The 13,806-nt window shown below is 39.0% G+C and overlaps 1 protein-coding gene across 1 annotated transcript in view; it reads right to left on the minus strand.

Moving 5' to 3' along the window:
• Positions 1–12,007: 12,007 nt before the first annotated feature.
• The window catches only part of YLPM1 (YLP motif containing 1), a gene marked incomplete at its 5' end in the record, with an annotated part of 30,051 nt that continues 28,252 nt past the window's right edge, over positions 12,008–13,806 (minus strand). Inside the window, 2 exon segments of the mRNA XM_029084480.1 lie at positions 12,008–12,394; positions 12,761–12,940. Coding sequence (XP_028940313.1) covers positions 12,794–12,940 — 147 coding nt within the window.

A 13,806-nucleotide genomic window follows, 5' to 3' on the forward strand; every position in this document is an offset into this window, starting at 1 on the left:
AGGGCTAGCCAAGTAAAACTAACACAAGTTCCAAAAATATAATGCTATAGAAACTGTATTTTTTAAGCTGCAGTGCTCTCCTCTCCTGAGCAATCCTTACAAAGCAGAATATAATCTATTTGTGTTTAGAAATGTCACGGGCTGCAGCTGTGAGCGTTACACCAAGCAGCAACAAAGCCCTCTCTTCTCAGTGCTGACAGCTGCTGGCCCAGAGGTTTTTCAGTTTGCTCTGTTTCTTTTGTGGAAGCCATGCCCACAGCATTTCCAAGTGAGCACAGAACAGCAGGGTTTTTTCCTTGGCAGTGGGCTCTTCACATAACCTCTCTGGAGAGAGCAAGCCCCTGTGCTGCACCCAGAGTCAGCGCTGCTGTCAGAGCTCAGGTAAAGCCTTTCACCGCATTCTTCTTTGTCACACCATGACTTCAAACAGATCATTTATTCTGCAGCTATTTCTAACCCCTGAGCTTCAAAGGAATCTTATCTCCAATTCTGACTAAAATTTTAATGAGCAATGTTATCTAAAAGACCAGAGCAGTATCTCTGCAGGTACTGACAGCATCCTGAAGTTGGAAACACCTTCTCAGTAATGATCCAGTCAGTGCCGGTCTCTGTATTCATGGCGTAGGCTCTTGGCTTTCCAGAGCTAGAACAAGCCAAGGCAAGGCAGGCATGTTTGATCTGGTGACAAATATTATGTTTCAAGAACTTCTCAGAGCTTTGATTATTTATTGAAATGTAAAGGAGTGGCAATACTATGCTCACCCATATGTTAGCACTTAACTGGAGACGCGTCCATTAACACCGTATTTGCTTGCGTAAGCATCTTCCACGCCAGCAATGTAACCAGGATCCTGGTGGCAATGCTTTCTGCATTTGAACAGTCACATCAAGCTGGGAAACAAAATCCTCAGAGATCCTGGGCTTACTCACAAAGATGATTACATTTCAGTTTTTAGAAGGGGCCACCTCATGCTGGAAAGAATTATCTTTGGACCAGTGTTTCTTAAGGAGCTACTGTGGGGAAGAGTGCAATGGCACAGAGCACGTTTGGTGCCAAACAAATTGTTACCGTGTGAACTCTTGAGTAACTGAGATAGAACTACAGATTCTTTTTTTCTTCCAAGTTGTTGTAAGCTTGTTTCTGTAAAACTGCACTGTGCATTTCAAACAAAAAGATAGCAATTTCTTTCCTTTACACACTTGGGAACACCAGTGGCCATCCTGTTCCCTGCTAACAGCCTGTCTGCATCAACACTCAGAGTGAAGCCCACCACCTCCTCATGGTGATGGTTTACTCAGACCACCACACCACCATCTGTGACCATTTGCCCCCAAATGTACGGGTTACACAAAAGCAAGTTGAGCTTTTGACTGCGTCATGAATCGCAAACCAACACTGATGTGGCAATACCCCAACTTCAATTCTCAAGATCTGTTTCTTCACAAATAATAAACATGAAGGCCTCAGACAGTAGACTGGCAGCTGTCATCAGATCTTACCTCTCCTAACACTACTGTATGGCCCGTTACATGAACCACAGCCCCCCGTCAGCCTCAAAGCCATCCTGCCGTTCTTTCTGCAGATCGTTCTCTCTCAAGTAGTGGCAGTAGCGATCCTTTGCAGAGCAGCTCCTCCCTTTGCAAACGATGCTGGAGCTAGTGTGCAAGGTGTTCCTCGGGAGAACAGCACTCACATCACCAGAAAGCAGCACGTAACATCCCAAAAGTCTTTTCAGAAAAATTTACTGGCCCTTGCATTGTCCCTGCATCATGCTCCGGTGATCCAAGGATCTTGCTAGTTCAGTGGTTTGCAAAACTCAGTTCATCATCTCACAAAGCTTTTCCTGTAAGCCTTCTGGTGCCAGTTGAATTGTCTTCATTCAGTATATTATTGAATGGCCATGTGTTTGCAAGTATTCAGTGGCTTTTTCCACTGGAAATAAACCACAGAGTTAAGGGTCCCATGCCCAAAACACAACAATGCACACTGGAAGCTAAAGCTGAGAAAGGATTCTCAGACATACAAAATAACAATTAAGAGAGCTGGGGAAGAGGAAGGCAGAGAGGATAGACAAATCCAAGTGTTGTAGATGTAACTGTGATATTATGCAGGTGTAAAACAAACCTGTTAAAAGTAATGGAGTAATGACAAGGTAAATACGATGTTACAAAAAATCAGGCCCCGCATGTGAAAGATCTACATACAATGGCCCTAAACCCTGGTACAAATAAAGGAGCACTGAGATTAACAGGGAGGAAGGTCTTATGCAGATACCTCTCCCAATGTCTGTTTTCCCCATAAGACATTTAAACAGAACTGCAGTATTGGGAAAATCCCCTGCCATAACAACTCAGTTCTGCACCATTAAGACTTAGCACACAGGTATGTTGTCAATACACAGGATGATACCGTAGCTTCAGGCATTCAGTGTGCCCCAGGACATGAATCCACACCATAGGCAGTTCAAAATTACACGTGGTTAATCCACCATCCCACATTAAGACACAGCATCCCCCCAGCACATCTGCAAAATAGAAGAGGACTCACCTATTGGGGAAAACCCCTAGATAAAAATCAAGTTAATTAGTCTGCGAGAAGTTATAAGGTGATTTCTGAGAAGCATCACTGAAGTCATGCATCTTTGTGCCATTCCCTCTCTGGTAACAGGGCTTATCTGCTCCACATTAACTGTTCAGAGTTTGGCTCAGACGCATCCCGGGCGCAGGACAGAATCCCTGTGTGCATAGGGTTCAAGGGCAACATGTCAGTGATGCTGCTGGAGGTAGGCTGCTGCTTCCACACGCAAAACTGCTCTTAGAATAAACCAAACTCCATGACATTGGTATCAGCAAAAAACCACAGACAAACAAAAAAAATCCCAGCTGGTAACAGTGTTAAGTCAAAAAATGGTGCCTACTCACTACTGAGCATTCTTCTCCCAGAGATCACCAAAAGCAGCATTTTACATATTATCCTATTTTCAAAATCTCTGTCAGTTAGAAAGTCGTGGGGGGGAAGGGAATATTGAATTCCAATTCTTATTCACAATGTATTTCCATCTTTTTATACTTTCCAAAATTCCCTAGAATACTGTCCAGTCTTTATTTTGCTATTCATTCATATCCTCTTTGCCAGGAAAGATGCCGACCAGGTGGGTATTTATAAAATATTTTAGCAACATTAATGACTTTAAACTCAATGCAATTTTAGCGCCATTATTTCCAGAGGTGGTCTTTCTCCACAGCTGGTGTATCTCACATATTGCAGAAAGTTGTTTCTACGATAGACAGACTCCATCTGTACATTCAGCTATACCAAACTCAGTACTCACCAGGTCTATACAACTTGACACAAACACTGAGGAAAACAAAATCTCAGCAAAGACTGAAACTTGAAAACCAGCAGCGCAGAAGGCTCTGGAGGACACATACAGGTCTTAAATCCCCGCTGGATTAGACAAACCCAGCTGAAGAAGTGAATGTAAAGCAAACTTGATTTCAGCATCACACATTTATTTACGTTTTATGTAATACACATATGAGGTGCATTTCACAGTTGTTTATGACCTGTGCTAGAAAATACAGAAGATGCCAAATTGGATTAATTATCACAAAGAGAGAAGTACCTTATTTGTCTCTCCTGTACAACTAGGCTAATAAATAGCTTCCACTGCTGAAAACAAATTTCCTTCATCTTGATGCATATATCCAAGGACAAATTAAGATAAGAGAAAATGCCGCGATAGTCCAGAAAAGGAAAAATCGATGCATACTACAAGAGATGAGCTATAAATCTTTATCTTAGAAAGGTAAATCTCCTAAACAGCAAGAACTAATATACCAAAATCTCAGCCTGAAGCATTCATCTAAAGAGACTGAAACAAAACTACTGCAGAAGGAGTATTTTCCAAGGCAATGACATTCAAAATCAAGCCCTCTGTGAGTAAAAACACCCAGATGACAAACATACATAAATTACTCTCCTGTGAAAATGCAGTCACCTCATCACCAACCCTGGACCTCACATCAGTTGCACAGGTAAGTCATGTGTATTTCTGAAGTTCTGTTTCACTAGGAAAGGTAAACAACCGTCCATGAATAATGACACAGTACCCGTATTTCATGTTTACAGAATTTAGCACCAAAAAGGTCAGACACTGAGGAGAAATGTCCGAATGAAAAGAGAAGTTTTGCAATAGTCCTTAAGAAAATTTCTAGGAGATTGTTCAGCTGTGACAGACACTGTTGAGGAACTCCTCTCCAAAACCCTGACTGCACTGGATACTGCTGCATCAGAGTATGTAGTGGAGAACAGCCTTTGAGAGACAAATTCCCTGGACAACTGTAGCTTTTCAAATGAAATTCAAGACGACGATTTAGATGCAGAATCCGAGAAACTATCACAGTGCAAACTGACAATAGTCAGCATTTTTGCATTTAGCAAAACGTTAAGTCATGCTAGTATTAACTTCTATAGTCCTTCCCTTCAACGAAGCACACTGTAAGTCTAGCTTAGGAACAAGAGAAGGATGGAAATCCACAGGACTGAGACAATCTTCTACAAGCCAGTACTGGAAACAACTGAGAAAAGAGGTGATCGAGAAATATTTATCACTGAAAGTCACAGGCTTCATCAGTTCCTCAAACTGACCCAAAGCCAAACAGTCACTTCTGGTTTCAATGAGGCAGACCTAGCTCTGGTTTTACTGAGGTAGATCTAGTTTTTTAGTCAGACTTTTATTCTGCTCCAAGTTCATCTTCAAGCACGAGGTACAGATGTGCACTGTTAGCATACTACTAGCAATGCAGCATACTCACCATGTTAGTGCCTCTCTCCAACATATTTGTAGATAAATTGCTTAAAGGGTATATGAATATTCTTCTCAAACTACATCTGAAACATATATATGGCAATGAGCCTAAAACAGACAGACTTTTCAGAAAAAATGAGGAAGCTTATATTCAAGTTTACTTTAGGGCCATCCCTTCAGCCTTACAGCAGATTCTCTCTGCCTACTGGGAGAAGAGAACAAGATACAAATCACTATATTCCTAATAAAGGAATATCTAAATTCCTTGGAAAATGGTATTCACATTTCTCCTTAATGATAAAGTACCTATTACAAGATGTGCAGCAATTGTATCATACATTGTGCAAACCTGTTTGAACGTTCACATTAGACCTTCAAGAACGTTTCTCTGTGAGAGATCTCCACATTGTTTCTGATGGAGCTGAAGTTTTGAGATTTCTTACCCAGGTGAAGTGAAGGAGTTCTTCTATCAGAAGTCTCTTTAGTGCTTTGGTTTGCATATTTATCCTTATTTTTCTTCATTCCAAGAGGAAAAAAAAGCAAAAGATTCAATAAGAAATCTTGGAAGGCTTCAAAAGAATTATTTCTTGCTACAATAGATATAAAATCTCTAAAATCCAAAAGCAGCTACTAGCAAGTTAAATCCCATTTTCCATTAGATGTCAGCAGTTGTCAAACTTTTTAGCAAGATATAAAAAGATAATTTAATTTTGACACCTCTCCTTAAGGCAGAAGAAAGATCTTGTTCCATATTCAGGCAGCACGTAGGTTCAATGGAGCACAAAATCTTGACTGTGGACTGCAAGTGATACTCTACATAATACAGCAATGTTAACCCACTGAAATTTTTTCCATAGAAAAGTGATGACATTTTCGTTCATAAAGTAGAAGTTAATGGTTTAAAACTATACTGGGCAATATGAAACCACAAAAAATTAATTATAGTGGAAACAATTTCAAGCTTTTGTTTTTTCTCCAATTTAATCCTTACATGAAATCAAAGCTTTAGTGCCATCTGGTTGTCATTACCTGAAAAATCTTGGTATCTGTGTGACTCTAATTGAAGAGCACAATGAGATCTGCTACCAGATAAATTAATCTGTCCAGTCTTCAAATAAAATAATTTGGCAACTTCAGTTCAAAGGAAATAGAAAAACAAAAAGCAGTGAAGACTAATTGCTTGCACAAGAGTTCTGAGCATCCACTGATGAATAAGCTGAAACAGTGTAGGCGTTCATCAGCAAAGCCGTGTTTTCTGTGCTTCAAACACAGAAAACAGTATTCCCCAAAAGCAGAAGCTACATGTACAAAGGCTAGTACCTGGATCAGCAGCAGTGGTCAAACAAAACTTTTATTACTATCTGCATCAGACTTACAAAAACAGAATAAGACCATTTTCAAACACTGCTTAAGACCCCTTGTCATCCACATACGGTACAGTGCCAAATTAAAGTCATTGTATTACCTACCTGTCAAAACAAATACGTAGTTTTTAGAGTTTTAAGGCTATTTACACTCTGAAGCACGGAAGAACTGCTGCTCTGTTCCCTTTCTATGTTACCCCCCAGAGAAAAAAAAACATAACATGCTACAGAATTAAACAGAAGACATTTTAGTTTTTGAAAGATGCTTCTATTTTTGGGGAGCAATCTTTCAGTTTACATATAATCTGTTAATGGCTTGTGCTTTTAAAGAGAATTTAAAATTACTTTCAAGTCACCCTTAACAGGCTTTTTCAAGATGAACTGCTTTCAAAATCAGCTTGTTCAACTATACGTTTGACCTGCAGACAAAAACCAGTAGGGGTTAATTTCAGATTCTCCACATATATATATATATGCACCAGTTGCTAAAGCACACACCTCAGACAGTGGAATTGCTACCACATTCTATCCACACAAGACAGGTTCCAGCTCTGATAATTAGAGTAAAACTAACTGAATTCCCATTTTACTTTTTTGGTTTTTCTTCTTTTAGATGGAGCATTTTCACTTCTCAGTTTTTTTTTTTTTCTTTTGCAAGGAGCACTGCAGTTGTAATTTCTCTCCAAAGACAGCAACACTGCAGGAACTGGTGAAGTGATAACAAGTTTGCAGTCTTCACGTATTCCTCTGAGAGTACTAACTGTTCAAACACAGCAACTTCATATATGAATATACTGCTCACAGCAGACAGTTCAGATACCATTCTAATAACAAGCATCAGAAATTTATTGTCTCCTAAAAAAACATCCATTCATACAGGTGTATCTTGACCAGCTAAAGAATCAAACTTTGTCCCTGTACACACACACACACACACACACACACACAAAGGAAGCAGTATGGAGAAATATTTGAATGACTGACATTCCAGAGCACAAGCCCTAGGGAAAGGCCTCCCCTCCCAGAGAGTTTCCATCTGAGAGTTCTACAAGTCAGAAAAATATTAGAAAAAAAATTAAACTGTGTCATTTCCACTCAGGCAGCTTTAAGGTTTTGCATATTCAAATCTTAAATTCTAAAATTCAGAGAGACCATAGCTTCCTGACTAGAAACCTAACAGAATGGAAAACATAAGTGACTTTAAAACACTTTTGTCTCTCCATATCCTGTAACTTGCTGTATTTTTTGTTTGGTAACAGTACTTGCGCTTACCTGGTTTAAGCAAAACTGTGAATAAAAGAGCACATTCTGCTTCCAAACAATATTAATCAGCTATAAAGTGATAATCCACCTGGATTAAATATTGCCATTACCATTTTCCAATCTACAGGCATGAAGAAGATTTAAGGCCTCAGGCTGCAGATCCAGTACCACGCAAATTTGGAAGTGGTAGAAAGAGACATCCAAATTGCTGGAACATTCCACTGGTAAGAATGAAACAAAACAGTTTCACCATGAAGGAGAAAGTCATTAATTTTGATCAGAAATCAGAAGAGTTACTCAGTGTTCCTTTAGTTGGTTGAAGGATTCTGACTCTCACCTGTAGGAACGGATGAGCAGGAGAAGGGAAAACAACTTTGGTTCAAGGTTTATGAGAGAATAAAGATGATTGCTCTAGACTCAAAATGGAAAGACATTTGTGCCATTCATATTTTAAATTCTAGGAAATTTTTGTTCTTTCTTTTCTCATTTCTACTATGATAAGAATGCAAAGTATACTCAAGTCTTACACCACCACATTGTAAGAACTTGAATTTCCTTTTACCCACTTATAGTTCACACTGCAAACGTGCAGACCTGAGATGGCCACCTCTGCTCCTCAAATACACTATCTCGCAGTATGCAGGTTGTCCTGGTGCAGTTCGATCCCAAATTGTCAGAAGACCTCAAGTTCAATATTAAGAACTCATTTCCCAGAAGTAATCTGGGAAACGTTAAATAACAAAGAGAGGCACAACAAAAAGGAACCACGTACCCATGAGTATTTGGCTTCCTAAGGATGCATACCCTGTGAATGTTCCACAGGCAGAGAAAACTCTCAGCACTGTCCAGTCCACGCAAGCAGAATTGAAACACTCCAAGAGAGTTCCTGAGTTTCAGTTCAGTCAACTCACCGTTAGCTAGCTGCAGGCTGGGACACACATTAGGAACTTCACACCAAAAAGCACAATTTGCCTCCAGCTTATATCAACCATGTTTTTTTCAAGTCCTAAAGTCCATCCAGTATTGTGTGGATTTCCAAAACTTCATGGCAACAATATTAATAATAAAATGGCACAATCTCCTAGAGAGAAATTGTGTCTGAAGGACATGAAACGATTCACCATGACAGCTGCATTGAATAAATGGACAAAGAATGTTTTTACTTCTGGTAACAATAAATTTGTGTAGGCGGCAACAAGCTGTCCCATAGGCTGAATCACTTCATTCCCCTGAAAAGCATTCTGAGAGTGTTCCAATGATGTTGAAATCTCAAATTGGGAAAAACTTATTTTGGCTGGCAAGGTCATATTCTTTTATCTCATTTAAAAGCAGACTACAATGACAGACTATTCTTCTGCAGGGAGCATGCTTTCTCATGTGACTTGCAAATCACGATTCTTCATAATTTTTAACTGTTCAAATGGATTAGATGTGTGCTTTTTGGGGACAGGTTAATATATTTGTTTCACTGTAATATTATAACTCTACTTTTCCAACTCAATTCTTTCATAAAAGTCACTACTGAAATCTTACTCAGGATCTCCAAATGGTTGTTCAGAAATTAAAGGGCTTCAGAAAATATTTAAAATAATGCCTTACAAACAGACAATAACAGTGATGTATTTTGGTATTTTGTTTACCAACAGACAGGCAAGGAACATAGTTAATGGACAGGGTTCGCAAAGATGACTGAAGCAAAGTCCAAAAAATATCAAACCCAAGCTGACAGGTGAAAAGTGAAACTGACTTGTACCAACATCAATTCTTCCATTCTAAAGACTGCTAATAATGCAAGGGAAGTTGTTATCTATGCCGATGTAAACATTTAAGAAAAAGAAAACCATGACATTTCCAAAACTGATATAATATTCTATGCTACATGTTCACTCTTTCATACCATACTCAGACCATCATGCTTAAGTAGCAATCCTACAGTAAAACACAAGGTGACTGAAGATGACAGCAAGTTCTATTCACAGAGCATGGTTTGCGCATCCCCTTGCAAAAAGCACATGTACTTCTGCCACAGGACAGGTAGTTTCAATATTCTTAAAAAAGCAGACGGTCTTGAGAAAAGCCGAAGTGCCATAAAAAACTTCAATTCACAGAAAATACTGTTTTAACAGTCAACTTTGCCCAAGAGGTAGCAGCTCCATTCTGCAGCAGCTGATGATTTTTTCAGAATTGTATTTTTAAATGTGATGCACTGCACAGAAACAGTTCAACTCAGAGTTAACACAATTGCAGGCATAGTCAAAGACGATCATTATCCGAGAGTACTGGATGCCTATTTTCCTATTTAGCCATCAATGAAAGTGGTATTCTTTCTGTTCAGTGCTGTGGAAGATTCTACCGCCAATATTAGTGAGCAGAGGGTTAGAACTAAACCAGGATCAAAACTTACTGGATTCTGTAGTGAAGGACGTTTCCAGACAAAAATGAAATCACTAATCACCAGCCTCTGATTAGGGCCTACCTAGCTATTCTCAGTTCTCTCAGAAGCAATGAGACAATTTTTTCCTTTTTGCTCAATTTCTTCATTCACTGAAGGACTAGGGTACGTAGAATCTGTTACAGGTTGTAGTTCTGGCATAAGTTATTTTCTTTGAGACACACTTTCCATGAAGCAGATGAAGACCAACCTGCTAAACATTCAAACGAACCGAAACAAATGGCAAAGATTATGGAACCACATTTCTGTACTACAGAAATGCAAAAGTTCTGAACTTCAGGGAACCAGGAAAACAACCAAAAACTCCAAGCCTTTCAGCCTGTTCTGATCAACAGTCTGACAAACAGTCTGCAACAGTGTTTTCATAACTGAAATTTTGCTTTAAACTTGAAGATTGATACATTTTCTCTCTGCTCTCAACAGAGTAAAGTATAACTTTGTGTATTCTCCGCTCACCTCTCTCTAATTCTACATGCACTACAGAATAAATAGTGTAACACCTCTAGGTGTTATCTGATAAAATAATCTGAAAAATTTTTAGAAACAGGAAATAGTATGATCAGTTCTGTCACATGCCATCCATTTGCATGCTCCAGAAATACTTAGCCTGGAAAGGAAAATATTAGAAAAGGATCTGGTTCAGGTATGTTACCAAAAATACAGATAAAACCACTACCAGTTCTTACAACTCATGAAGCAGCATAAACCCGTAACAATGGTGTGCTACAAGAACTCCAGTTTTTTTATGGACAACTGAGGATAGACTGAAACCCATTTTACAGGTACCTGAGAGAGTAACTTCTCTGAAGTGAAGCTTGCCCAGTTTCCACAGGAATACACAATACTGATTTCTTATTAACTATTAGTTTCCCTTTGTCAACAGTTCTCAGTCAGAATTCAAAGAGTACTTAGCAAAATTTAAAAAAGAAAGTATATATGCTACATAATAGTATGTGTACACAAAAACCGTGTATTTGTTACCTTCCATTCTAAAAATGCTGCATTCAGGGAGCTTGATTTTCTTGTATTAAACACATTCGAGGCATAACACAAGCACAGTTATTCCCCTTGTTTACCAAAGAGCTTTCAATCATGCACCACAGACAAGGCTGAGAAATATCCAATAAACCAAAACCTTAAAATGGCAAACAAAACGATCTGTTAGCATCATGGCTCTCCTTTAACAGCATCAACTACTGCCACACCAGAACTAGTTGATTTACTGACCTATATGAAAACCACAATGCAATCACTCAGCAGAGCAACAAAGAATAGCAGAGAAGGAAATTCAGGTCTTGATTTTCTTCCCTCAGAAAGATCAGGAGAAAAAGTTCGATTCATCAGTAAAAGAGTAATTATTTTTGGATTTAAACACTTTGCCTGGTTACAGCATTGTTAATACAAGGCATTTGCTTCAAAACCTGAGAGGACAACGGCAGTCTTAATCAGCAAACCTGATGCTGTGCAGAAGTGATATACCAGCATCTATGAAGAATTTGTACCACTTGTAATAGTGTGCACTGCTATTCCTTTATCTTTTTTAGCAAGCTAAACACATTTATTATAGGAATAGAAGGGTAAAACTTCTGGTCTTTGTTGCTTCCTTTAATGATGTTTCTCTATGAGACAGAACGGTTATGAATGAAATGAAATAACCTGAGGGATCAGTGGTGACTAAAAGGCATAGTAAGACCAAAATGAATTTTCTAGGCTGCGCTCCACAGAATTCCGTAGTACCTGTTCTCAAGTTCAGCATTAAAGAAATGTTTTTTATACATTACTACCTTGAGTATTGCAGAGCCATCCAACAGAAGTTATACTCATGTAGTAATGGAAATTCGACATAACTGAGAAACTAGGATCCGAAAAATAACGATCATTCCTGCTCTCCAGGAAAAATGAGGACGGTATGACTCCTAAAGGCTAGTAAAACCCAGAGCCTTAATGGAGCTGTCTGTGAGAAGAACTGACGATAAACCTGGAAGATGGGACATATTCCAGAATATGAGCACAGCACCTCTTCCAGGTACGGATGGTTTTGAGCACTGTCAATGTGTGAACACAGACCGCATTTAAAATATAAAACAAAAACCATGCTCTATGGTCCACCAAGAACACCAAGTTTATAGTGAAATTTATTGTTCTGCTTCCTAATACAATAAGCTACGAGGTACATACAGTATAAAACGAGAACGGCCACAAAGCAAAGGTGATAAACATTCTGTGACGGTACAGTGGAGGTAACATCTGCCTAATCCCACAAACAGCAGCTAAAACTACTGGCCCTCCCCCTCCCTCCCCTCCAAAAATATTAAAAAGTAAACTGTCTCTCTCACTTAGGAGCAGCAGGATTTGTTGGTTTTTGAGGGCACTGGTTATCTGCCAACATCTCAAGAAAATTGCTGAAACTAAAGTAACAAAAGAAAAACTGTGAAGGTGGGAGTGACATGACCCATGCAAGATGCTCATGACACCTTGGTTCACTTCTCCTCAGAGCAAATGGCCTGTAAAGAAAGGAAAAGTTTGTTACAAGTAAAACAGCAATTAACATGGTCAGAGAGAAGATATAAGCAAAATCTGAACTAGACAAGACTAGGCACACAGCTAAACTACTCTTTTAATGAAAACAATTTTCCTGTTAATAAAGTTTAGAGACTGATAGCTGACAGTCCTTCTCTTTTTATTTTTAGATGCAGTACCAGAGGGTGCACATTGATGACATGGGCACAGCTGACACTTATTAAATAAGGTTTCAAATCAAATAATCTTGTCTGTGAGAACTGTAGCAATGACATGAACAGCAACCTCAACTCTTAAAAAAACCTAAAAACCATCAAGGCTATAAACATGCAGGAAGACTAAATACTTACCTTAAAGGCACAAAATGCCATTTAACCACTTTTTCATATATACTTGGTGCGGTTGAGGGCTCTCTCAGCAAGATGACCACTTTCATCTGTTATCTTCTCCCAATCTGTTTGTCCAACAACAAAACCAATGGCCCTTTTCCTGTCTGCATCTTTTTTTTCTTCTAGATCTGCCCACCGCACCTATGGAGAACATACTATCAGTAAGATATCTCTTAAGAAATTCTGAGACATGCCTAGGCTTTCCACTGCAGATAAAACAATTCTAATTTGTACTCGTTTTCATTCAAATAGGTAAGTATTAATTTGTTTTTTCATGAGTAAAGATGGAAACTACAACAGTTACATTATTTTAAATTGAATATCCCAGGTATTCCATGGAGTAGAAGAAAGGTACAGAAAATTAGCTTTTTCCATTTCAATGGTATAATTCTGAGAGCTGAAGTGTAAGCACTAGTTATTTCTCTGTTCAAAGTAGTGCTTTCTGTGGGAAGAATTATTAGTGTCTTCATTTTCTGTACAACCTTTCAATTGCACAATAGAAACATCTAGAAGATGACTATGAAACTACAGAAAGACAACTATAGAGCAACTCAGCAGCGAATGAGTGAATGAGGGATGGTTTTCTTCTTCATCTTCTGTGATACATTTCTACTTAAATCTTTCCACTCTTTCTTTACACTAAGTAACTTCTTCATGCATTTGTTATGTCCCATCTTTACAGCTGCAGCCATCTCCTCTGTGGCTCTTCATGGTCATGCAGATCACTTGCGTTCATCTTGTTCAAACATATAGTCACACCCTCACCCACAAACCCAGACACCAATGGGAGGGAGTGAGGGAGGTGATGATGAAGGGCTACAGTCCAGAAACTCAGCTGGAACACACCATTGCAGGACAAGAAAAAACAGTTAAGTGAAGGAGCTCTTCCTTGACAACCTCACTGATTGGTCCCATTCAGGTTGGTTTGTTACTTGGGGACACAGCCTCATCACCTTTCTGCCAGCACCTCCCTATTCCACATTCTATCTGGATTCCCCAGACATTCC

The sequence above is a fragment of the Antrostomus carolinensis genome, unplaced genomic scaffold, assembly GCF_000700745.2.
Source record: "Antrostomus carolinensis isolate BGI_N321 unplaced genomic scaffold, ASM70074v2 scaffold14854, whole genome shotgun sequence".
Taxonomy (NCBI): domain Eukaryota; kingdom Metazoa; phylum Chordata; class Aves; order Caprimulgiformes; family Caprimulgidae; genus Antrostomus; species Antrostomus carolinensis.